This window comes from Rhea americana, unplaced genomic scaffold (genome assembly GCF_003343005.1).
Source record: "Rhea americana isolate MKP2758 unplaced genomic scaffold, rheAme1 scaffold_324, whole genome shotgun sequence".
Classification (NCBI taxonomy): Eukaryota; Metazoa; Chordata; class Aves; order Rheiformes; family Rheidae; genus Rhea; species Rhea americana.
In genome coordinates this window covers 623,777-649,660 of record NW_028186451.1, presented here as the reverse complement: position 1 = coordinate 649,660, position 25,884 = coordinate 623,777, and the positions used below count along the sequence as shown (strand labels likewise).

The 25,884-nt window shown below is 38.1% G+C and overlaps 1 protein-coding gene and 1 non-coding gene across 2 annotated transcripts in view; one reads left to right on the top strand and one right to left on the bottom strand.

Annotated features, from left to right (window-relative positions):
- Positions 1 to 17,716, top strand: part of FHOD3 (formin homology 2 domain containing 3) — a 132,756-nt gene extending 115,040 nt beyond the window's left edge. The window contains exon 24 of the mRNA XM_085310716.1: positions 11,823 to 17,716. Within this exon, the coding sequence (XP_085166842.1) occupies positions 11,823 to 11,905 (83 nt within the window). The 3' untranslated portion in view covers positions 11,906 to 17,716. The remainder of the gene's footprint in view (positions 1 to 11,822) is intronic.
- On the bottom strand, positions 8,828 to 8,900 carry TRNAF-GAA (transfer RNA phenylalanine (anticodon GAA)). Its single transcript has one exon. It is a non-coding gene; the product is annotated as a tRNA-Phe (tRNA).
- Positions 17,717 to 25,884: the final 8,168 nt, after the last annotated feature.

Genomic DNA, 25,884 nt, shown 5'->3' with positions numbered 1-25,884 from the left:
CTAGACACGCCAGGCTGCTATTATATATGAGAAAACAACACTACAGTTGTACTGTTTCATTAGAAGCCTCATCAGAAAGCCACAAGATTGAATGACCCACAGAAAATGAAATAGTCTGTCACCCCTCGAGGTGGTCTTTCAAAGACAGCATCAAGGCAAGTTGCCATGGGAAGCTTATGCTGTTTTTTCCTCTGAGGTCTTTATACTATGTGTAAACAACAGGCTTTAGCCTCTAGAGATATTGGTTCAGCATATTTTAAAAGCATAAAATACAAATTGGGGTTGAAAATATGCTGTTTCCATTCTTGAAGACTGAGGGCAGCTTTTTGTCAGAAAGGTTGCCGTAACACTGTAGGGAGCTATTCAACTTAGCAAAGAAACAAAAAAATAACATAATTAGAATTGTCTGGTTCTCCTGTAAGGTTAGGATGACCTTCACAAACGATGCCATAACAAACAACGAGTGCAAAGGAAAATTGGAATAAAGAAGTTTTAAGAATCCCTGTATTTGATAGTCCACATTCCAATGAATACAATTGCTAAAGCTAATTTTAGCAGCTTATGGAACATTATTACAGACTGTGCACCACAGGATTTGGGGGAATGAAAATGGAAATTTCTGTATGATACACCACTGAGTTTCGAGAAAACAAGAGTGAAAAGAGGTTATTTAACACAGAGAGGACTGAATTAAAAAAGTAAATGTAAGGTAGATAACCAGAGTTTGCTATGAAGGCAACAAGAAGTGAGGTAACAGAATAAATTATTTTTTTTAAAAAAAAGGAGGGGGGATGACTAGTTAGAAAATGTTGTTAGTAAATGAGGCTTTTACACTATGATGAAACAACCTATGGCAATTGCTTTTATCTGAGGGAGGGGGAAAAAATGTAGGTATTATAGCCACAGATGCTTTGGGACAGCAGGAAAAAAAAATTAAAAAAGCTGGCAGTAGCATTTATAGGGTAAAAACTTTACTTAAGTAGATTTTAATTTAAAAAAATCTTCAATGATAGACAAATAGGAAATTAATGCTGTTTTCCTTCTTGTTGTGGCTGTTTGTTTAAAATATTTATCTTCTAACATAAAATCATTCTCAGGACTACATTCTTGTGCAGTTGGCATCTCTGTGTTGGTCTCATTGAAATAAATGGGTCTGTATCCAAGAGTATGATACTACTGAGGGTCATGAAAATCAAACTCCTCTTCAATAGTCGTGTATCATCATTGCACAGAAGGATTAGAATCATACTAATTCTAGCACAGGCAGAGCAATGCTTGGAAATCCTGAGTGAAATAGGGCTGATTCCTGATGCCTGTGAATGAACATGGAGTGGCTCAGAAAATAAGTTCCAAGAGAAAGTCCTCAGGATTCATTATCTCATTCAAATATTGATTAAAACTWTAGGATAGCAAAACCAGACCATCTCACTAGCAGTTAGCTTAAGGGAAGGAGGATTAAACTCAAACCTTCTGGTATCATCCTCCTTCATTACAAATTGTTAGTGTTAGCAGCCTTCATACTTGGAACTGTGTTCCTTGGCTCCCTAAAAGTCCAGGTAGCTGTCAACAAGTGGGGAATCCCAACATGTTCTTGCCAACAAATTGTTTCAGAAAACTGTGCCAAGGAAATAGATCTTTAAAGATGATTTGACTTTACAGTGGTGTTTCCCCTGGACCTTGAGCTGACCCTTTATGTGTCTGAATGGCATAACAGAATGTAGGACCCGGGTATGACTCTAATACTCGATAGCCAGTAGCACATATTCCAGTGGTCACTGGGTTGGATTCTGCCGGAGGCCCTGAATGAGGAAGCAGCATAGCAAGAGGCTTGTTTTCCTCCTTGCTTTAGCTCAATTAAAATCTGCTGTAGATTTCAGTTAGAGAAATGGGTTTGGAGCAGATAATAATTGACTAGGAATTTAATCCAGAATTTGAATGAGAGGACTTGATCCAAATTATTTTTGATGTTTAAAGAAAGATCAGGCCCTGTTCTTTTATTAGGTTTTGGAAGCAGATACTAGCCTAATGCTGTACCCTGTGACTGACCTATCTGAGATATGGAAATATCTCATAAGGATTCATTTATTTGTTTGTGCAATGTCTTATGGGGAGTAAGAAATTCTTACTGTTCTAATTTTACAGAAATTAATCTGAGATACAAATAAAGTAATCTGTCAGACTCCTACAAGTGGACCATGCAGGAGATAGAAATCAAATCAAGAGTGTCTAAATCCTAKACAAGTCAGCTCAGGGCTAATGGACTAAACTTAACTACAGAACATCCCAGGTCAGGTATTTCATACTAAATTCCACCTTGGGTGAAAGTGAAATAGGAGTYAGCACACTGTCAAAAGGTGCCAAAATGTGGAAGACAACTCTGCCAGAAGACCAGGCCTGGAGGCAAGTTTTAGAAACGCATGCAGTGCTACTCTAGAAACATATTTGTAAACAAAGCACTGGACCTGTGACTATTTGACCCCAGAAGTGTGGGATTTTTGTTTGGAATTCATACGGTGCGCCAGTTAACTTTTTTTCTTTTCTTTGTTTTTTTTCATTATTTTTCATTTTCATGTCTCTCCACTTACTTTTTCTGGCTATGAAAAGATACAGAAGTGCCAAAATACCAGGAGGGAGACTGTTCTCCTGGTATTTATAGCCTGACTAAAAGCAGGAGTTAATGGAAATTATGCATTAAAAAAATAAAAACCTTACACAAGAAGAAAGTCTGCATAAAATGCTTTAAGGGCAAGCAACTTTACTTAGATTTTTCAACCAATGATTTAGGATTTGAATAACTGGATTCTATCAGGAGTTAGAAAAGGGAGCAGAGTARTCTAGTTAGGGATGCACATTTTGCACAAAATCTTGGCGATTAGAAAAAGTAAATGCATCACAGATGGTTTTCAGTATCAAAGGCTGTTTATCATCACACAAAGTACTGAGTCTTCAGACGGTCAACATTGAGTTAATTAAAATCTAATTATTGAATGAAAAATAAATGGTGAGATAAAGCAGTTAAAAAGCTGGCAGCTGGGAGGTTATATTCAATAGATGCCAAGATAGCTAGTGTCTTTTGGGTGCCTTTTAAGGTGTTTAAGGCATTATTTCATCCGCGGGATGATAGTAAAAATGACAGAAATAACTTCCTAGTCTACAGTAAATAAATACTTACATACATGAATGATAAATACAATTAATAATAATAAATGAATGAATAATGAATGCAGCTATCTGAGTAAGCAACAGAAATTGAGATAACTGATTGGGTTGAGACTTATTTAGTCCTGTATCTCATACCTGTCGGTATCAACACTATCAACAGCTGCAGGGAAGAGAATAGTAGGCAGAGGTCAAATAATTTAATCAGCCTGTATGTCTCATCTTGATTTTTAATTTAGTTTTAAATCAATGTATTTATTTTGAGCATGAGGCTGAATAGCTGTTTCTGTATTTTGGGGGGGTCAATTATAATTGACTATATATAATTGTAATTGCTGATATTATTGCTATTCCTAAATATATATGTATGAATGAATGTTCAGTTTCCTTCTGCTTTGCAGTGTGTAGTTGATTTATTTTTATAGTTTTCTTTTAAAATAATTCTCATCTTGACAAATTAAAATGTAGGCAGACATTCTGTGTTTTAACTGATTAAAAATAGACTACCTCTGTATTTTCTTGGCTGTGTCCATGAGTATGCCCCTTTTCAAAGTGCATCATTTAACTTTCAGGATCTCAAGTTTTGTTCAAAAATGTTCTCCTGGTCTTAGCACCATGCAAGTGAAATAACCATCATTCTGAGCAATTCTGCATTATGTAGTCTTCAATATAAGAGGATTTTTGCAAGCCTGGTTTAAAAGCCTAGTGAAAAGTTATCTTTAAAGAGGTTTAAATTCATTTTCCAGACACTGTTTCAGAGGAATCTATGCGACCCTTCTGTAATGAACTGTATTTTGATTCAGTTATTTGTTTTTAGGCTCATATCCTCAGACTTTGTTTGAAACAGCTTTATTTTACATAAGGAAAATCAGATATAAAGTAACCCACTTTGTACCATCACCGTCTGCAGTACATTCCTTAACTTTGCATTGGATTACCGTTCAGAGATACTGTGGAATCTAGTACTTGTTCAAAATTTAACAACTCTTTTTTTGAAAAAAAAAAATAAAAAAAAGTGAGAAATCATTGCACTGATTGGGGAAGGCAAAGCTAAATACAAGATTTTTATAAAATCATATATCTTCTATTGCTGTTTATTTCAGTTTACAGAGAGAAAGCAGAGTGATGTAGAACACTATAGAAACATTCATATGCTTGGGTATGTAATATGAACACAGAAGACATCATGCATGACTAGGAGAAAACYGCTGCTATAGTGAATTGTCACTATTCAGAGTGACTGTCACTGCCTATGATTAAATGTCTGTGCAGACATGCTGCTCCGTGGAGGCAGAGGTAGCCACTGTTCAGAGTTTGTTCTTAGCAAAGAGTACATCCTAGTAGTACATAATACCTACAGCCCTTTTGAAATTGTTTTGTTTCAGTTACTTAGTAATACATCCGAGCAGGATCCCACAACATAACCAGACCATTGCCATGTTCTTGTGCTGTGGCTCCTCCGGTTGGATGTTGCTCCCAACTGGAGATTCTTCTCCAATGTAAGAATTTAAAAAAGTGAATGTTCTGCAACTTCCTGTGGGCCTCGCCACATAGGTTTTCAAGTACTTGAATTTCCCTGACTATTTCTTGGCCAAATGGCGCTTTCCTTATTACAAGAAAGAACAAGCTGAAGACAAACTGGCAGGAGATGAACAGATGGTAAGAAGTAAGAGATACAAGTATATGTAGGAAATAAAGCTATTCATGTTCCCAGGTCACAGAAAATTGGTATTGATATTTTCTATGGAAATACTTTTTTTGTGGTTTACACTTTTGCTACTTTTTTAACTGTAGTTCTGCAGAAAAAGCTAATTTCCTAAAGATACAAATAGCTGATTTCATTGTTGCCACTTTACCATTCACTTTGTCTGTGAATTCATTCACGTTACCCTCTGTTTTCTTTTTAGTTGGCATATTTTAAAGGTATATTTCAGGGCTTTGAATTCTTGGCACAGAATTCATTCCCMAAATTGGGATATATAGCACTTTGAGTATTAAAACATAACATATGGTTGGGTTGCACACAATTACCCTTAATTTGGTAGAATATGTATTTGGTTTGGTTTCCTTCCATATTAAAGTGGCTTTCAAGTTTACCCCGGGTCAGCAGTATGCTCCTTATTTACATCATTCTTCCTTCCTCAGAGATGACTTTTTCCAGCATCTGAGTAAGAAATCAGAAGCAGTGAGTTGCTGGCTGACTAGATCACACTGTTGTTACGGAAAGTATTTCATCTGAGAACCAGAAAAGATAAGGAAGTACAAAGCTGCTTTACAAAAGAAGTGCAGTAACAAAAGCAGCCTTATATGCAGCTTTGCAGAAGAGCAGCAAAACCACAGCTGCCAGAGAGAGCCCTCTGCTGCCATGAAGTTGTTTAACATAMGGATCTGTGAGGGCAGGAATTTGACTGCATTTTAATAGAAGTGKCAAATGTATTTGGAGGAACGTCTCTGTTAGGAGATGAAAAACAAGTTCACACAAAGTTGCTCTGAATTTTATTTTGCCCAGCCGTACGGCATGAAAGGGAACCCTACTTTCCCGAACAATTAATATCAAAAATKTACGTGGCTCTCTCTAGGTAGAAAAACACCAGCTGGTTACAAGATTCTGTTTTGATCACAATTGTTTTAAATCTGTTTGGCCTGTAGACATGATCCCTTTTAATGTTTTATTTCCCAACACGGATTGCTAATGGAGATAATTAATTTACATTCCAGAGCCTTTGTGTTCAAAGATGGTTACACCTCACTGCCAAGTCCCTCTGCAACAGACAGTTCTGCATTTATAAGCCTGAGCTATCCCGTTAGTGAAAGTCTAATACCTAATAATACATCACTCTAAASCAGACTTTAAGTCACTTTAAAATGTCAGATGGAATTTAAAGGCTGTGCGCCCAATACTTGCATTAGATGGCTTACTTTCTATATCCTATTTCCTGCTTTTTTTGTCTTTTTGTGCATTGTCAAAGTATAATMGAGTCTTGCAAATGTTATGAAGTGTAGTGCTTACATTTAGACTCAATTGTTGGTATGCAGTATACTCCCAATGCTTTACCTGTTCATAGTGGAGTCATTTCTGAGTAATGAAGTTAAGTGGGAGGAGTGATGAAAAGGATAGCAGCAGGATTAACTGTTTACAGTGGCTTTCATCGAAGTCCTGAAAATGAAGGGATTTTGCCATAGAAMGTTTTCAAGGAAGGAAAGATTTCCTCCTTCTCTGCTTTACTGTTGACATTCTGAATGGCAATGTATAAAATGTTTACCTGTAAAGCTGTAGTTGGAAACATTTAAATTAACTTCAACAGTTTCAACTACATGTTAAATCTTACTTTAATAACAGTATCTTCTTCATGCGCTTCTCTAGAGCAATGTATTGCAATGTATTTCTTGTTCCCTAAAACATAACCTACCTGCAGATGAAAAACAAGTYGAGCTTTTCTCTACAAAAAGACACGTTGTCGTTTTCCAGTGCTAGCTTCCTCTTTATGTCACAGAAGGTCTAAACAATGATACAAGCGTACATGAGAATAAGTATTGTTTAGAGCAAGATAGCAGATAGTGATGTAAAAAATACACAAATGCAGAAGAAGATTAGAAAGAATGAATAAGAGAGCCTGGATTAAGCTTTTACATTGCAAATCGCTATTGCTGGGCTCATGGTGTAAAATCCAAGACAATATATTAAATTTAAATATATTGGAAAATAGACTGAGTGTGTGAGCTGGATGTGGAATGGTAGCAAATGGGATGATGGAGCTGACCAGTGTTGCCTCTTATGATTTTCCTACTGTCCTTGCTGTGTAATTTACAGCCACATAGATTTTTCTCGATTTCATATTGGCAACTGGTAACTGTATTACCTTTGCAGCTGGGCTCTAAAGAARGTTTTGTGTTTGCCACATCTTTTTACAATAGGAATGACATGAAATTCTGTGACTWCTCAAGCAGCAGAATTGTCACACCTATGCAGGCAATGTTCTGCATTTCAAGTGACGTCCATAGAAATGCTTTAGAGAAAATACACCAGAAGCCATTGCAAATGCAAGAATGAATGTCACYAGCAAGCTTTTCTTTACTGTCCCTTACATTCAGATAAATAAATAAATAAAAGCAGATGGAGGGGAAATCAGGAAAGCTGTTTGCCCTTTAAAAACCTATCAACCCGTAGTTAAATTAATTATATTCTTTGTCAAAGCTATGCTTAGAGGAATGCCTCTTTTAAAAAACATCTCCAGTTCTGTGAGGGGTATGCATCTGTGTACTTTTTTGACCCAACAGACATGGTCAAATTCATGGAGTTCATCATAAGCACACTGCATTCTGCCAGGATATCAAATAAAATTCTAGATTTCCTGATTAACAAAGAACATCGTACCCTCTGACCCCCTAAAAACAACATGTGGTTTCTTTGTTTTGGGATCTCAGCAGGCCTTGCTTGCAACAAGAGTAAAAGTTATTTCTCCCTATGTTATGTTTCTTTAGCAAATGTTTTAAAAATTGCTTAAAGAACCTAAAAGGTCATTTGAAAGCCTTATTTTTATTGTCACTGCCTCCAAAATACATTCCATAACTCAGTTTAATGTGATCTGCAGCAGGCCAAGAGTTTTACAAGCCAAGATATTATGTCTAGTCCAGTTAGAGACATGACAGAGTTCAGTGAAGAGGGGAGAGTAAAGATCTAAGTCTGAGAAACTTGATTTTGCAAGGCCTATAAAACATGTAAGGAAAATGTCTCTTTGCATTCAATTTTGATGACTGAAATCATTCATAGCCTCTTCTAAAGTAAAGGAACCCTACCCAATGCAATATGAGACCGCACGAAAAAGTCTGAGGACATCTCTTTAACACCATATCAAGACAAGATTCACCTACCTCACAGAGTAGTCCCCCTCCTATAGAGGAACTCAGATTTCTCCTAGATTCATCATCCAAAAGCCAGTACAGAGAATACAACAGGTAGGAACTTGCTCTTGTGATACTACTGAAAAAGTTGCATCTTTCAGCTGTGTCTTCAGATGTTAGTAATCTACACATATTATATCTAATTTTCATATAAAGATATCCTCTGTCAGGCCACTTGCACTTCCCTAAGTGCAAAATAGTGCATTCAAGTGCACTACAAGTGGATTCATCTGTATCAGATTGGCCTTTTGCATCGTAGGGGCAAGAATTCACAGGACCATAGTCCTGTTAGCTATGGTCCCTCAGGTTGTSTGTTGATAGTGGACAGCTTTAATCTTACAAATAGTCACAGGACTTTGCACTATTTGGCCCAACATCCTTAATTTATACAAGTCAGTGGCTGACTGTGTTTATGGGAACTTTTCTGTCGCTGAAAAGATTCTTTACATCTTTGCTTTTTATTAACCATCTTCTTGACGATCACATTGCAACTGCCAAAGTCTTACATCTGGAGCTGTTTCCTTCTAACTGCTGACCTTAAAAGTTCAAGTCACTGAGATGTCTTAAATCCAATTTATCTWTCTTTGTATTTTAGGAAAGACCTGAAATAACAGAATCATAGAATCAGTAAGGTTGGAAGGGACCTCTGGAAATCATCTAGTCCAACTCCCCCTGCTCAAGCAGGGTCACCTAGAGCATGTTAGACAGGGTTGCATCCAGGCAGACTTTGAATATCTCCAGAGAAGGAACAACAAGGACTCCCCCTTGCTGAAGCCTGGGCTTGAACCAAGGATCTTTAGATCTTCAGTCTAACGCTCTCCCAGCTGAGCTACTTTGGCCCAGCAATCTGGGATGCCTGAGATAATAGAACAAACCTGAGATAACAGAACAATCACACTGAGAAGTTGCAAAAGAGACCATTTTGTTTAATTACAACTGCATGTGTCCCAGGAATTAAATATCTGAAGGGAGGGTATAAAGAGAATGGGGCCAGAGTCTTTTCAGTGGTGCTCAGCGCCTGAACGAGAGGCAACAGGCACAGATCAGGCAGTTCCATCTGAACTAAGGAAAATCTTTTTTACTGTGACGGTGACTGAGCACTGAAACAGGTTGCCCAGAGAGGTTGAAGAGTCTCCATCCTTGGAGATGCTCAACAGACATCTGGACACAATCCTGGGCAATGTTCTCTAAGTGACCCTGCTTGAGGATGGGGGTTGGACTAGATTATCTCCAGAGGTTCCCTTTCAACCTCAACTATTATGTGATTTACTTTGGCATAAATAAGACCAAATTTGGTGTGTTCTATTTATACAGTACATGATCACTATTAGCAGAGTACCTCAGTTTCTATTAAATATTTACAAATAGGGATAACAATTGCTTGTTCTCTCATTCCTCTTGGCTTATCATCTGACAAGAAAAATAGTTTTGTTTTAYGATGGTTGTTGTGGGAGTGAAGTGGGTATATTTGTGTGAGAGCAATCATGAAKGCACAACCATCTAAACTGCAGAAGTTTATTCTATGTTCAGTTTTCTAGCTCATTTTTGTCCTGTGGTAGGAGCAGGTTCTGTACTCTAGGGAGTCATCCTGTGAAAGCTCAGTCTGCTGTACTCATATATGTTTTCTTATGACCAACAGTTTCATTGCTTCAACAATATAGCTGTGGTGGATAATTCATGTCCACAGAGGAGGAATAATCTCTTAGGGAGCCAGTCCCCCTTTGAGCTCAGCAGCAGAGACTTTTGGCTGGTCTCCAATTAGTTCTGAAAAGCAGCATGTATTAGTCTATGTTAACACCACACTACTAGCGAAGCCAAGCTAGSTACGATACCTTTCTTGACTGTGTGTTACAGAGGATACAGAAATAAACTTGTGTTCAGGAGAGCAGCAGCCCAGGCAGCTCAGAAGTTGATCTGCTCAGGAAAACCTTTGCTCCAGATAAGACAGGAATTTTTCTGCTGCAGCTTTCTTGGCTTGGTTCTTTCATCCCTGATAYAGTTCAATTTGGTATAGAAGTAAACAGGGTGTGATTCACTGAGGCTGTAAGACCCTAAGGTCTTAAATCCTTTCACAAGTCACAGCTGGAAGTGAATGTTTGTCACTGTGGATATTTAGTCATCAAATTTGAGGAGTCTAAAAGTGCACCAAGGATAAGGACTGATCCAAAACAGCATTGGGTGTTCTACATCGTGGAGGAGAGACTAAGGCAAGCATTGAAATATTTCCTCCTCCTTTTAGTCTTTCTTAACCTTAGCTTTATCAGTTGCATTTTATGTTGTGCTGTTTTAAGCTAAGCRTTGTTAAACTTGGCAGACGTTACTGATCATGATTGTATGAAAAAGTGGGGAGAGCTCCATCTCATAAAAGGGTGCCAAGCAGACTGCTAGTGGTGGTTAATAATTAGGCAAATACTGTATGAGGATGGAGCGAGCCTTGAAGAAACACCTTCAAGTCAGAGTTTGACAGGGGAGGAACAATTAAATGTGTGGCACTCCCAGCTCACTTAATTGTCCTCAGTGACTCATAAAAGTGGTTTGGCTGCTAAACATAGATGACGTTCACCCTACCTGCATGGTGCAGAATGTTGAACTCCCCCATGTTTTTCCTTCCTCTTATCTCCTTGTTTTTCGTACGGATCCATTCCCTTGTTTCAATGTTGCTGGTGGTGACCACCCAGTTTCAGTTGCGCACAGTAAATCTCTTAGTAAACTAGATATCTGAATTATACTAACTTAGAACAATGCAAAACCACTTTTTGTAAGCAGTTGCTCTAGGGTTTGCTCTAGATTTCTTCATTGTTTTGCTCTACATAAAGACACAGTTTACACTTTGCATGCAACGTAAACTTGTAAATGCTGATGTTGTACTGAAGGAATATCAGAAATGTGGAGCGAACAGACACTTTTTGGGTTTCTCTAGTTGCATCTTGGACTAAAGTGCATTCACCGGAAAACGAGGGTGACAGAAAAACTAGGAAGGTGTTGATGCTTAGTGTGCATAGTTGCATAGTCACTCATATCTGAAAACAAAAGGCAAACAAAAATTTAAAAGTTTTATGTCAGAGCTGGGATTCAGACAACTTCATAGCAAAATAAGAAACAATATTTTGACCTAGGTTTTATCACTTAAATTCAACTAAAATGAGGCAAACTAGCAATGACAAAAGTGGGCTAGGACATGGGAATTACAGAACAAAGGAGAGCAAATGTGAAGGCATTATTTGCAAGGATTTGAATTGATAAAAAAGTTGTCACATTCTCATCTTTTTGTTTTTTTACAATTTGTAGAAAGGCCTCATGGGATTTAATAGGGAAAAATCCAATACAGCTCTATAAAGATCCAATAAGTCTTTAAAAATTCTTTCTGAMACTGTACAAAATAATGGGCAGATGATTCTTTCTATGGACTGAAAACCACCTGACACAATGTCACAGAGAGAAAATTTTCTTAAAATACTGTGGTATTTTTCATTAAAAGTTTTTGTTGACTAAATGTCACATGGCAAATGTTTTTTATGCGAGGCTTCTTTGGAGTTGCTAGGTACTTGATATTCCCATTGATTTGGCATAGGGAATTTCTGAATTTGAGACCCTGCATACATAGCAACTTTTGGTTTGATTCAGCTTGCATGTTACAGTTTGTTTTTCAGCTGAAAGTCTTGTACAATTATTACTTCTAATTGTTTGGTTCTTTGTTTTTTTTTTTTTTATTTTGTTTGTTTGGGTTTTTTTGCCTGCCTTTGGATTTTATGGCCATACAGTAAGAAGGACGCTAAAGAGCGGACTAACACCAGAAGAAGCCAAAGCACTGGGCCTGATAAGCACCTCTGAGATGCAGGTTTGATGTCCCGGAGGTGGCGATGAGAAGAGCCGTCATCTGTACCACGCAGGTTGACAACCATTCGGTGCGGCATTGTCCTGCCAGCCTCGTCTGCTGCTCCCAACATCCCATCCTCTGTTAATTCAATTTTAATAAGAAACAAAAAGAGAAAACCCACAACCTGTTCAGAAGACGGGTGCATCACAGCTCACCACTACATCTGACAGTAATGAAGAAAGCGTTTGGGTGCTTGTAGGTGAAAGCTTATGGCTTCTTCTCTCGTGATGTGTTGACAAGGGGGCTCTCTCTGAGTTATCTCTCATTGTGTGAGCTGTTTGTTGTGTTGGCTTTCCTTGTGCCCCATTTTAGTCATTGTAAAAGTATGGCATTTTGTCAATGCAAGGAACAGTCCTTAAAGAGGCAAAATAACTCCTGTTACAGCTGCCACAGTCTCTGTGAAGCAGATTCATTAAGCAAAAGTGCACAGTCCATACAAACACTTTTTTATTTTGCCACCAAAGAATGTAAAAATGTATGTGTACCTTTGTATATGTACAGAATGAATGTGTGGGTATTTGTGCACGTATCTATGCGCATATAGTCATGGTGTGAAATCACACCCTGCTGATGTTAGTGGGATGGTGATTTTCACTCAGGGGCCTTACCATTACACCTGGACGGGAGGGAAAAATGTCTTTTCATAGGAACTCAATGTTAGTCAATGGGGTTCACCCTGTGGAGTAGCAGATGGTCTGCAGTACAAGTGGAAAGTTTAGGATCCTGAATTCATGTGTATTAACGCACACTCATACTGTACATAGCACCACGTACACCGAGAGCGGACACAGAATACCTCCCTCTTGTTGAGCTCTGGGTATACTGTGCATTTGTGCAGTTTCAAAGAAATCTATGCCAAGAATTTACTCACTAGGTAAATGCATTCAGATGCTAAGATCAAGAAGCTTTGTTCACTTGCCTGTGCCCTTCATGCTGCTTTTCTCTGCTGCAAGATAATGTGGTGGTGATTTTATTTCAATTTTAATTTTTTAATTCTTTTTAGATGATCTGAATATGACATGGCCCTGCTAAAAGCCTGCTGTGTTTTGCTGCTCTTTACTCTTTTTTGTGATTATCCTTGAAGTAAGTGGAGAGAGTATCACAGTGAACAATATGTTTGCCCCTATTTCGCTATTTTAGAACTAACTTTTATAACTGTCCTCAGCATGTGTTTAAAGAACTTTACTCAACTCATTTGCCTTTAAGCGGAGGACACTCATGTCTATGGAGATGAACTGAACACGGTCATCCTAGCCAATGCTGAAGCATTTGAAGGGAACTGCAAATTAACAGTAATATAAAAGGGAACTTTCTAAACCAAAGCTTGTATGTGACCAGTTGATTCTGCAGAATGCACAAGATGAGCTCTTTCCATTGCCTTAGCCTCTAAGGTTAAGGGTATGTCTGCATAGCAGGCATAGCTGAGGCTTCCTTCCAACTAGTTAGCAGGGGAACTGCAGCAATCATGGCAACACAGGGCTCAATTTTGGCTGCAAAACACACTTGAGAAGTAGGAGTAATTTGTCTGTGCTGGGCTCCTAATGCCATAGCTATGTTGCTTCTGGCACCCAAGCTAGGTCAAGTATGTCCACAAGTTATCCTAATTACTCTGCTCCCCTTACGGACAGGATAATCTTTGAAGATTGTTCAGGATAGTGGCACCAAACAGAATAAACCTTTTAAACTTTGGTTATCCATCACATTGCATTGAATACAGCACCAGAGTGRTCAGAAAACCAGGTAGCTCACAACACTGCATTGAGAAAAACGTAGTGAAAAATTTCATCTGTGCTATCTCTCCTCCTCATTGTAACATTTCATTCTTTATATACCATTGCCTTGGATCTTCACGTCAAGTCTATAGGGTAAAAAATCACTATAATGAATATAGGCTCTGCAAAGATAGCATTGAGTTGATGCGTTTTTCCCCTCAGTTTGTTAAAAAGACAATTTTATAAGCAGACAGAAGGCAGTGGTTGTGTAATTAATGAAAAGTATCATGTATTTGAAAGCTATGAAAAGAGAAAGCTGATCAGGCAACTGATAGAAGTGGCATATAATTAATCTCACTGTAAAATAAGCAAGACCTACTAGCACCTGAATTTTAAAGTGAATCTTTATGTGCTGCTCATCACTATGGACTTTTTAAATCTTTCTTCGGGATGCTTAGAACAAAGAAATGAAGGTAATGGAGGTTTGTGGAGGTCTGTGAGGTCTGCAACAAGAGGAAGACACCCTGAATGTAACGGTTATGTTGAACTGTTATACCTGTTAAGTGATAAAAGAAGCCTAAATGCAACAAAATGCATTTACACTGACAGGGGTCCTATATTTGATTGGAGGAGAAATCAAATGTTTTTAAGTTTGTATATTTTCATTTAAATATGCTGAATGTGAAAAGCAGTTTGCTTTTGGTGACCACTTGCTAACAAGAAACAAATGTGTTTAAATTAGACATAATACATCCGCTGTGTCTGAATGTCAGTGCTTACTGTATGTAAGTAATATATTTGGTAAATTATTAATAGTTGGGTGTATTTATTTTTCAGGAATTGGGCACTAATTATATAAAAATTCATAAAACATACACCTTATTTTGTAGAAAATTAAATATGGAGAGGGAGGTTAGAATAAATTCAGGGAAAAAAGCAGATTCCGTTCAGATTCTCTGGATGCAAGTGTATTATGTCTGAAACATATTTTCTGTTGTATTCCATTATATTTGTTTTTCTGTATTTTTTCCTAAGTTCCTGCTCTACACCTGTAAAATTGATACTGATTTTCTTTAAAGGTAACTTGATCTTGTTTATGCAGTAGTATACAGTAAGATTAATTCCACTGTCCTTAATGTTTACTGCAGCAAGATGGTCCAGAACATTAAGAATGCAATAACTATAGAAAAGATTTCCATTTCAGTTCATAATAAAAAGGGCCAGTGATCCAATATGCTAATATTTAAGGCACATTATGTCCTCCTGAGTCTGACAGTATGTTCCGACTGTGGAAATAATTTTGTTCCCTTTTATCTAACCAGTAGATTCCAGGTAAAGTGGAGGAGTTGGTTCTATTTGCATACGTTTGTTTGTCTAATCATGTCATAAGCTTCAGGGTCTGAGTTGCTGCCTGCCCCTTCTTCATCAAAAGATTTCATCCTAAGTGTGGGACAGTTGTTCTAAAACGTATGTGATAAAGCTTGTTTTTGTGACAGAGATAAAGGTCTTGGAAACATGATGTAATAACATATGTTCCCATTTCTCTCTTAGGATTCTATTAAGGCTATTTTTAAACACAGACAGCCTAATAACTACCTCGCTTATCTTTTTCACAGTACCAGTCAGCTGCAAATTTAGTCCCCGGAGTTTCTCCAGCAAGGTCTCCAAGTCACTGGTGGTTTTTCTTTTGGCACTCACCTGCTGCCAATAACTTGCCTGTTTACCTACCACCAAAAAACCTTCCTGACTTAGATGTAGAGGTAAACTTTAGCATATGAAATGGCTGCCAAACAGAAGCTATCCAAATTTCCTTTCCTCTCTCTCGGCCTTTAAAGGAGGCTGCACACAAATACTTTGTGTTCCYTCATTCTCAGCTGAGGGATAACTTCAGTAGCAGTTATGGGGCTGTAGCAAAGAAATACCCCCAAGGAATGCGACAGTCTAGAATGAAAGATCCCCTCACAAAAATTAAATTCATCACTCTTCACCTTTTAGTAAGTCCAGGCACCAGACTCATGGATTTCAGATATTTTATAGTCCATTAGGTGCTACATATGAACTTCTGTTTGATATACGCCTATCTGTAACCCCAAATCAGCAAAAAGGATGTTTTAATGAGGGTCTTTCTTGCTCTGATAAGCATTTGAAACATCATCCGAAGTAGTTTTCAAAATACCTGTCTTTTTGTCTTTAACCCTCCTTTATTGTAGATCTGTACTAATTGTCAGCAAAAAAAAGGCCATCAAGTATGTAGGTGGACAAGACTTTGGTTTTCCCTTTATAAAAAGGCATATGTGAATATCTGGTAAGAGCTTACGCCCCAGTTTAACAAATTCAGAGTCAGAGTCTTGATCTAACTGGACAGGCGCTGTGCTGTGAATGTACCTGGGAGAATGCTAAAAGCCACCTACAAGTCACAAGTCAGGAATGCAGGGGGAAATGGCACGCTGCCAGTGTCCTTTCAGGAAATCACTCCTTCGTCAGGTGCCCCCTTTACACTGATAGCCCCTGTCATGCAACAAAAACGAGTGTCTTTATCCAAAATTCTTTAGAACCAGTTTGGCTCGTGATGGTTGTCTGCATTTGGATGCGCGTACGCTTCGTGCTTTATTGTTTTTGCAGTGYTTTGATTTTAATGGGATGACTGGGGAAGAGATGGTAGCTTACCGGTTTCACATCCCTCATCCTCCTATTCCAACTTGTGTGCAGCTGTACGCTTCACCTACCTTTAACTAAAGGATGTGCAAGCTTAGAGTCACACAGAGCCATAAGCACCATTCCTGTCTCTCCTTTTCACCCATATGCATACGTTATCTTCAAGATGAGTTGTGTATGTATATGTAGGCATAGCACTTGACCCTGTGCAGTGTTCAGATAGCTCTGGTTTTCCACATCTGGATACCAGAAACAGCATCTAAGGACTATGTCTGCTGATGTTTCTCTGCAGCAAAAACTGCCAGATTCTTAAGAGGCTCTAAAAATAAATAAATAAATAAATAAATAAAAATAAAGAAGCATTTTCATATGACAACATGTTTGATTATTGAACACGATTAAAAATAATTTGCAAATACTTGAACACCACATAAGGCCTATCTTTTCTTTTGATTGGGGCAGGAACTGGCTGAATTGGCATTTCAGATGCAATACCCAAGAGGCTTTTGGTAAGCAGTTTAATAGTTACATAGCAAGTAATTCAAGGAGTTTTGGAGATGTTTTATAGTTTTATGTTTACGCAAAAAGAATTAATTATTTCTAATTAGTCCATTTCACATTGAGTGGCAGATGGAGATATATTTTGTTTAATCACTATCTAACACAGAGGCTTCTTTGAAAGAAAAAGCTTATTTGTAGCATTGGGTGCATTTCTCCTTTTTAAAGACTGTCTTTGTGCAAATAGTGTCCTTTTTTGTGAGCTGGGAATTGTAAAAAAAATGTAAAGTAGAAAAGGACGTGTTTCTTAGACAAAGGAGAAATACTGTAAAATTGTGTAAATGTCACTACTCATGTTTTTTTGTGTTGTGTGTAGCATAGTGTAAAATAGGCTTTCCAGCAGTGTTATTCTGTGAATTATAATTTAAAAAACAAGCCATGCATGGTCAGAGATATTACCTACAGGTCCTTTTGTTTGGTTGAGTTTTTATTTTTGTTGTTCTCTCATTTTAGGTAAATTTGTTTTATGTTAAATTTAATTGTCCATGAAACCGCATTTTTGTTTCTCAGTTTTATTTCATGAAGAACTTGAATTACTGTTTAAGGTTTTACTACGCAGAAAGCTCACCTACAATTTTGTATCCATCTTTCAGAAGCTTTGTCACGTTAAGTGTAAACCAGGGGGATTTGCTTTTTAACGCTCCCCTCCTCTGCCTCTCCTCCCCCCACTCTCCTCATTTCGCTCTCTGGAAAGATGCAGTCATTTTTTTTTCTTCATTTTTTCTGTGCCATGCAGGGTCAACATGGGAAACTGGCCGCAGACCTTTGTCCAAAATTTCTTGATATAAGTAGTTAAAAGCTCACCTCTACAGCATTATGTAAACACATCTTGCAATAAAGCTTTATAAAGCGCTGACTGTGCTGGGTGCTGTTTTTGTTGATGAAGCCAATCACGGGGGCTTTGCTGAGAGATGGGTGGGAAGGGGATTAATGGGTTGCTTTTTTCATATCCTCTGGGTACCTCTGAAGCCACTATGTGGACAACAAACAGCTACCATTAAACCATCCAGGTGGTCTGGTTATAAAAAGCTGATCTTTTACTCCCTGTTTCAYAGTTTAAACCTAATTCATAATCCTGAGTGACATAAATGAAAATGTGTCTCAAGTTCTCAAAGACTTCAGTAATCTAGCCCTACAAATCCTCACTAAACACAAACGGTTACTGCTCACTGCCAATGGCTTGGAGTTGGTTCCTGTCTTAAAAATACTCTCTGCATACGGCACATTGCCTAAAGGTATGAAATTTATAAAAGCAAACATAAATACAATGAATGACCACCTGTGCACAGGGGTGCATGTCAGATGGCCTCTGCATAAAGCAATGAAATACTGCCAGGGTTTCCTAACTGCGAAGGCGGCCAGTAAAAGGAGACGTGCCTTTTAACTTGACTGAAATGTATTTCAGGCATCACCATGGTWTTTAATTTTCTGGTGACCACCTGTGAGTGTGCCTAAGTAGGCTGTGTTCTTGCAGTTTTCCCCATTTGCTGGTGGGGGGTTCTTCCTCTTTTGCAATTTCTCAACACTTTGGAGAGGCCGAGTTGACAAAAAGGAGATCTGTGACCCCGGTAAGCGCGAACAGGAGCAGAGTGACTGCTGCCGTCTGTTCTGCCTGCAGGTTCAGCGGCTGTGAGGAGGAGGGGGCTCAAAGCAATGGGCAGAAACCTGAAGTGCTTAAATTTCTAGTGCTAGTCCTGCAACAAGCGCCTCCAAAGTAATTGCTCTGTGGTATAATAACGTGAAGATACATTATTTAAAGACAGATACACTTTTCTAGCAGCATCCTGGAAGATAGGATACATTAACTGAGAGTCTTAAGAGAGAATTTTCACCTATGGTTTCTGAGATTGTAGAAACTGATGTTAATTACCAGGTATGTAAGCCTCCAGAGGGAAAAACACCACCTTCCTCCTTTCTAAATAGTTTTTCAAATTATTTCAAATATAAAAGGTGCCTTTTGGGATGTAGCTGCATCTCTGAAAGAGCTGCTTAGCATTCCAGATGCACTGGTGTAAAGTCTAGAGGATGAAAGGCTACTAGCCAGAAATGTGGTAATGCTTTTAAAATAAATATATAAAACAAGTTTATTGGCCAGACACTTTTCTTTTCTATCACAGTATGTCCATTAGCAATTCAAAATTCCAGATGTGCAATGACAATGCGTACATATATTTTTCAGACCCAGTGCCCAGTCAGAACTCATATGTTGTCACAGAGAAGCCTCTGGACTGTAGTCAGGGAACAAATAAGCATCCAGATTATCCATTGCACAGCTGTATGCATTGGTTTATAGACCCTTCATAACAGTTWGAGAACACACGACTGAAGAAAAAATAAAACATTTTTTTCCTACTATAGCTTCTCCAAGTTTTCTGCTGGGAATGCAGTTTGGAAAAGGCGAGGGCTGCTCTCGACTCTTTGCCTCCTGTGAGTTTCTTCCCAGGAAACGAAGAATGACAGCTGTACTGCGTTAGTCGGCTCTCCTGGGAGACAGACCTCTGCTGGGAAATCCTGAGTGGGGCGCGCTGCAGCTGAGGCTGCGTGCTGGTGAGGCCCTGTGCTCCCAGCTTCTCCCGAATTATTTTTGAGCAGGACTCATCCATCTAAAGAGGTATTCTGCTGACTTGGGCCTTCCAGTGCTGGGGTTGAGGGAGGTCTTTCTTCTCCTTAGCGCCTACCCCTCTCTAACCACTAAATTCTCATTTCGTTGCTTTAGYTGAGTCAAGAGCCTTTGCTTTATTCTGCACCGATCTGAGAAACGCTATGAAGCATTTCATCTCACAGCAGTTGGGTACCAGTACTTTAGAGTGTGAGATCCTTTCAGTGTCCCACGTGGGACTTTCAGAAGTATCRGTCACATCTAATAATCTATGCCACTATCTCTGTAATGATGACCAGAAATGTTTTAAACATACATTATAATCTTAGAAATACAATTGTAACTGTCTCTTGGTGAGGATTCAGATCTTTCTACCTAGACAACACACAAAATGGCTAGTGTTTGTTCTTATGTTTTTCTCCATCTGATCACACAAGGTAATASAAGAGAAGTAGCAGTTTGGAAGAAAAAGAAGATTTCAGTGAAGCCCAATGGCCCATGAAAGTGGACAGACAACTGCAGAACCATTCCTCAGCATCCAGTAACTAGGACACTGGATCTGACTCAAGTCATTAGCCAAGACTGTCTCGGAAGAGCCCCGCTTCTTTGACTTAACAGCAGTCGTCGAAATCCTCTGCCCTGTACAGACCGCTGAAAGCAGATCCAGAGCTGGGTAGAGTTCAGGTGAGGGGCTGATAGATGGAAAAGATTCTGGAGTATATCCATCACCACAGGGGCACAGGAATTTATTCAACATGTGTCATGACTGCATACAGATTTAAATATTTGTATTAAAAACCTTGGAGTAACCTGTGAAAACACATTTTGTGCAGGTATCCAAAAGCTACAGCAGGATGAAAATTCTTCCTTTTAATAAAGCAATGAAATACTCAAACTCTTGCAGGAGAGCACCCCCCCCCCAAAAAAAAAAAAAGAAAAAAAAAAAGAATCCTCCTTCTATCCTTGTCCAAACTTCCTATAAATATGCACTGGGAGGCTTAAATAATCTTGGCAAGATATAGCAAAGGAAAATTATTGTTAAAAAGAGGCCCTGGATATCGTTTCAACAAACTTTTTCCCCACATAAACTTACGGAAAATTATTGACCTCATAGCACAGTCCAGAAAGAAAGAAACTTCTTTTTTGCAAAATTCCAAGATACCTATCAATATTTAAATATGAACTAGACTGCCTTCACACAGGTTTGTCTGGAACAGCTCACAAGTATGCTGTGTTAATCATAGGGAACAATAACTATTCAGGTTAACAAACAAAAATCTTAAAATGATAAAATTGTCAACAGGAATGATCTGTACATAGCTAGCTGTGAGTGAAATGATAAAGAAGGTATGATGAATATCAAGTAGTAGTGACCAAAGCCAAAGGAGAATTTGATGCTATTGGCTTTGTGAGCAATGGAAAGAGTCTGATTGACTTCAGTGGTGTTGAATCAAGTCCCCAAAGATAACAATTAGAATGTTAAACTTGATGGAGAAATGGAATTATTTCTCTGACAAAAAGCCATTCAATCATTTTGAAACATCACAGATTTCACTGGGGAATTCTCTTTCAAGTATGGATAGCACAGTATGGCCTGCAAACCAAAACTGAATCCTTGTCTCCAGAAAAATTATCTCAAATGTGTTCAGATTACAAGCATATGGGAAGAAACACAGCTAACATCCAAAATTATATTATCTGGAAATTCTGCATCTTCTTAGAAACCCAAACACTGCAAAGTCTCAACACTGAAACACTGATCAACCTGAAACAGTCACTTCCAATTCTTTTTTTTTTTTTTTTTTTTTTTTTTTTTTTTNACAACTGTTAAATTTCCTCATGGAAAAATACTATCAATCATCAACATTATAGTAAAAAATACTATAATTGTGACAAAAATTCTTTACATTTATCATTATAGGCAAACAGTGGTGGGTGTAAGCTGCCAATCTTAAGACCCATTGGTTTAAGCAGTTTCTTGCCATGCAATTTTGTGTGATGTATCAATTCCTTGTCCAAACCTACATCCTCCACGCAACCTTAACCTGGATCATCTCTACTTTTTTTCTTACCTATATATATATTTTCAACTACCTCTCACAGCAACTGATTATATAAATTGTATGWAGTGTGTCTGTGTGCATGTTTGTGCTTATAGCATGTCACAAGCAGATTTTTTAATATGCAAGGGGATTTTGTAATCTAGTAACTTTTTTATTTGGTTTCTGGGCATATTTTTATAAGCTGGTAAGATAAAGAGATCGTTATGTGATTGGCTTAAATTGTTCAAATTTACTGGTAAAGGAGAGTTACAGTGTCTGTCGCTCTTTACACCTTGCTGAATGTAAGCTCCCCAAGGAATGATGAGGCAGATCTAGTGCACTAGCAAAGCAAAGAACCTTTGGCATGGTAAGTTGCCTGTCTCTTACGTGTTCTTAGTTTTCTTAGTTTCTCTCTTTTTGTTTTTTAATATATAGAGGCAAATCCAGTGAAGAGAAATGAAGAGATGAAGGTAATCACAGCAAGGAGTGTCAAAGATTATTTTAACAGCAACAATTCAAATGATGAAGTGAAGTACAGATGCAACAGTAAGTTGGAAGAAGGGGGACATGTGGCTGAATGTGCAAGGTAGAAAAGCAGAGTTTTAGGGAAGTTGTTTATGAATTAAAAAGTTGTATGAAAACAATAAAAGGTGACCGGGTGACTATGAGGAGAGAATGGCAGTGTGTACAAAGGCAGAGAATAAGGAGCTGCAATGTATTTCCTGAGTGTTAAGYGGACTTGTCTTAAGTAGGCTATATAAAAAAAGAGTTTGGGAATTTCCCCCTCCCCTCTTCTTTTTCCCCATGAGCACCAAAAAATATAAATGCAACGTAAATGAAGCAAAGGGTCACAGAAAGGAGCCATTCCAACAGCTCTTACGGGCCTCGCTGCCTTCAGGTAATCGCAGATTACCACGGTGCATGGCAGTAAGGGAGTCATCTTTTGTTGGGCTACATTAAAATCCTGACTAGGGGGCACCAGCTAAGATGTGGTTCAGCAGGGATTGCACCGCGGTCTGTAGCAGAAGGAGCCTGGATTCCTCAGTCTCTGGGATCAGCCTACACCACTCTGACCTTGTCCTACAGGACAGTGCTGGGGTGATGGTTGCTCATCTTTGTAGCTCCTGATTCCCCTGTTCTCAATATGAAAGCACGAGCAGGCATAGAAATGGCTGGATGCAGCTATTCTCCTTAGTAAAGGCTTACGCTTCCCTCTTGCTCACATAAAGCAGTAGCTAAGTGGTGTCTTGAGGCCCGTTCAAGTAACATTTTTCACCCTTAGAAAGGCTAAAAGTAATCAATAAAATGCTGGAGTTGATGAAGGCAAGGACAAAAACAGTTTGGAGGTTGCAGAAAAAATGCCAAAGAGCTCTTTAACCCCATCAACCCAAGTGAAAGCATAGAGAGAGCCCTCTCTCTGATCTCAGGGGGGTTTGAATATTTTGGAGCTGTTTGTGCTGTGCTTTGTGGCACCTTAGTGGAAATATGTCAGTCTTTAAGTGGGAGAAATTTGCAAATCCATGCCACTGAGGTGCAGTGTATCTCTGCTAAGCAAGCAGAAATTAGAGCAGGATTAGGTCTGTGGTACTGAATACTCAATGACATGTATTGTTGGTCACCTCCTGGAGTAAGGTATCTCCCAAACACCATTCACAGAACCTGTGGTTAAACTTGGGATTGTTTTCTCACTTGTCAATCACTCCTTGTCCTCCCTAATGTTACTGTCTCTTAATAAACTGTCTGGGTGAGTAGATGCAGACTAAGTTTAACGCAATTCATTTCAGCTGCCAAAACAGATCAAAAGAAATGGGAATATAAGAGTCAAATAGCTCTGTAGTCTCAATAGTCACATTGTTAATGGCTTCATTTTTCTCCTTGGCAATGAAAAGGGTATAGTTCTGGAGGGAAAACTAACTTACTTCAATGCAGAATATGTGTATATTTTCTGCCATCAAGGATCACAATCTATAGGAAAGTCTGAAGAGGTTCTGAAGAAGGTATATTGCTCCTGGCAACATTGTTATCTTTATGGTTTTCAGGCATAGTTCACATGCAAAGGCAGAGTGTGAAGAGAAAAAAAAGTCTTTGAGAAATGTTTCTAACACAAGTAKGTAGTGGTTGGCTTACCTAAAGATGAGTATTTAAAACATCTGAAATATTTTGTTCAGTCACTTTAAAGGTTCTAGTTATTAACTGTCATTTTGTTTCCATTAATTTTTTTGGCAATAGATTCCAGAAATTCACTATGCACAATTTATAAATTTCCTTTTGTGGAAATCCTCCGTGATATCAGAGTRCTGACCCAGGAATAAGAACGGAACCATCCGAACAGAACCTCGATGACATAACTTTTTAATCGTTATCACTTCCCATGTTTCATTCTTCCCTGTTTTCTTTCTGGAATCCAAAAATAATCATATGCATGCTCACTGTGTTGGAATATTCATTTTCTAATGCAAATTTAGTATCTAATATGGAAACTACCGTTAGATAATGAATAAGAGAAATAAGCTGATGCTCTTTTCTATTTCATGTAGAAAATTTTCTGATTGGGGTCTACCGTTACTGGAACAGACCAATATAGATATTTTGAAAAGGAGAACTTGAATATAAAATCATAGGAAAACTCAGAATATTAAAGAACAGAAGATAAAAAAAAATGAAGCTTCTTCCTTATGGAATCCAGTAGGAGGATCAGAACTAGGTTAAGCTGATTGGGGATTTCTTGATGAGGAAAACCAAACCAGAATTCTCCTGAAAAAAAAAATAGATTTTTTAAAAAATCTATTTCTATGTTTTCAAACAAAAATTACATTTTTAGTTGGAACATATGCTTGTTCTGAAATTCTGACAAATATAAAAGAAATTTTACAGAAACTGAAAAAAATCAAAATCAGTATTGGTTTTCATAATGTTTTTTACTTCCTTTGTCCTAGTTAAGACCCTGGAACACTTCTAATATCTCAGAGGTATTAATGGGATAGAAATTTCACTTTCTGCCAAGTTATGGAGGTGACAGATTGGAAAGGCAGATTGATCAGGAGGTAAGGACATAGTGGAACGTGAATTGCTCATGTAATGGAATAATTGCTCATTAAAGGTATTTTGCTTATTTACATATCTTCATTGGCAATTTTGGACCTTAAAAAAATTGCACTTGGAAGAAAGAAAGAGTCAAATTTACATGCCTATGTTTACTGGGCTACAGCTGTTGAAACCCAGCARCAAAATCAAGACAGCCAAATACTTTTACATGAGAAAATGAAGAGTGATCTCTTCGTTTAGACTGACACAATAGAGAAAACTACAGGTAACACCAGTACTTCAAAATGAATATAAGATGCCACTGCTAATACCCATGCATGTGACAAAAGTTCAAGAACTCTCTCAGAAGAGTGGAGTTTAAACCAGATTGCCCTGACATAATGTTTTTGGGCCAGGTAAACAGGTGTGTGACTTTTGAATAAGTGATGGAAGTGATTATTTCTACTCAGCTCTGCTGATATGGCAGRTAAGTAGACTATAGAAACTGAGTTTCAGTTACTACTCCTTTATTCTGATATCCTAAGATTTTCTTACACTTTTATGAGCTAGAAGTTGAAGTTAAAATTTGACCACATAGCAATGGATGATGGAGAAGAGAATTCCTTTCTTCTCCTTTGGATCACATTAGACCACCTTCCAATTTACATATTGGACCTTCAAATGTACTTTGGAGTAGACTGCATTGCCATTAGATACAAAAATGTTTATATAACACAGTCATGGTTACTTATCTAGAGCCTGATGTTGAATCAGACTGAAGGATGCAAGTGCTCAATATGACTCATTGTAGAGTCAATATGTGTAACGACTCACTATATATAAAATGGGACTTTGCTACAGGACTTAGGAAATTTTTTCTTGAGCCTGTTACAAAATGTGAATACAACCTGAGTGTACCAATGTCAGAAACTTTCTGACTGTCATTAAAGTCTATATCATTGCCAAGTGGATTTTCCACTATGGATCTTTTCCTGAAGAAAATATTTTGACTTGTATTGGTTAAAAGCTAAAAAAGTAAAGCATTAAAGCAAATTGCTTTCAAAAAATATATGATCCTTAAGAACAGCTCTGTCAACATTTCAAATGTTGCAACCAGCTAATTCAGGTCCCTTAACTGAGAGGACTGTGGTTGTAGGATAGCTGCCTTGTGGCATATGTTTTCAAAGTCTTTACTTATGCTTGGCAGGAATGAAACTATCCACAGCTTTGGAAAGAAATTTTGGCTGAAGTTTTTGGCTATGATAAACCTTGTGAATATAGTTATGCCCAGAGGGTAATTGGAGTTGAAGCAGACCATGAGACTTTGGAGACTTTTTTTTTTTTTTTTTTTTTTTT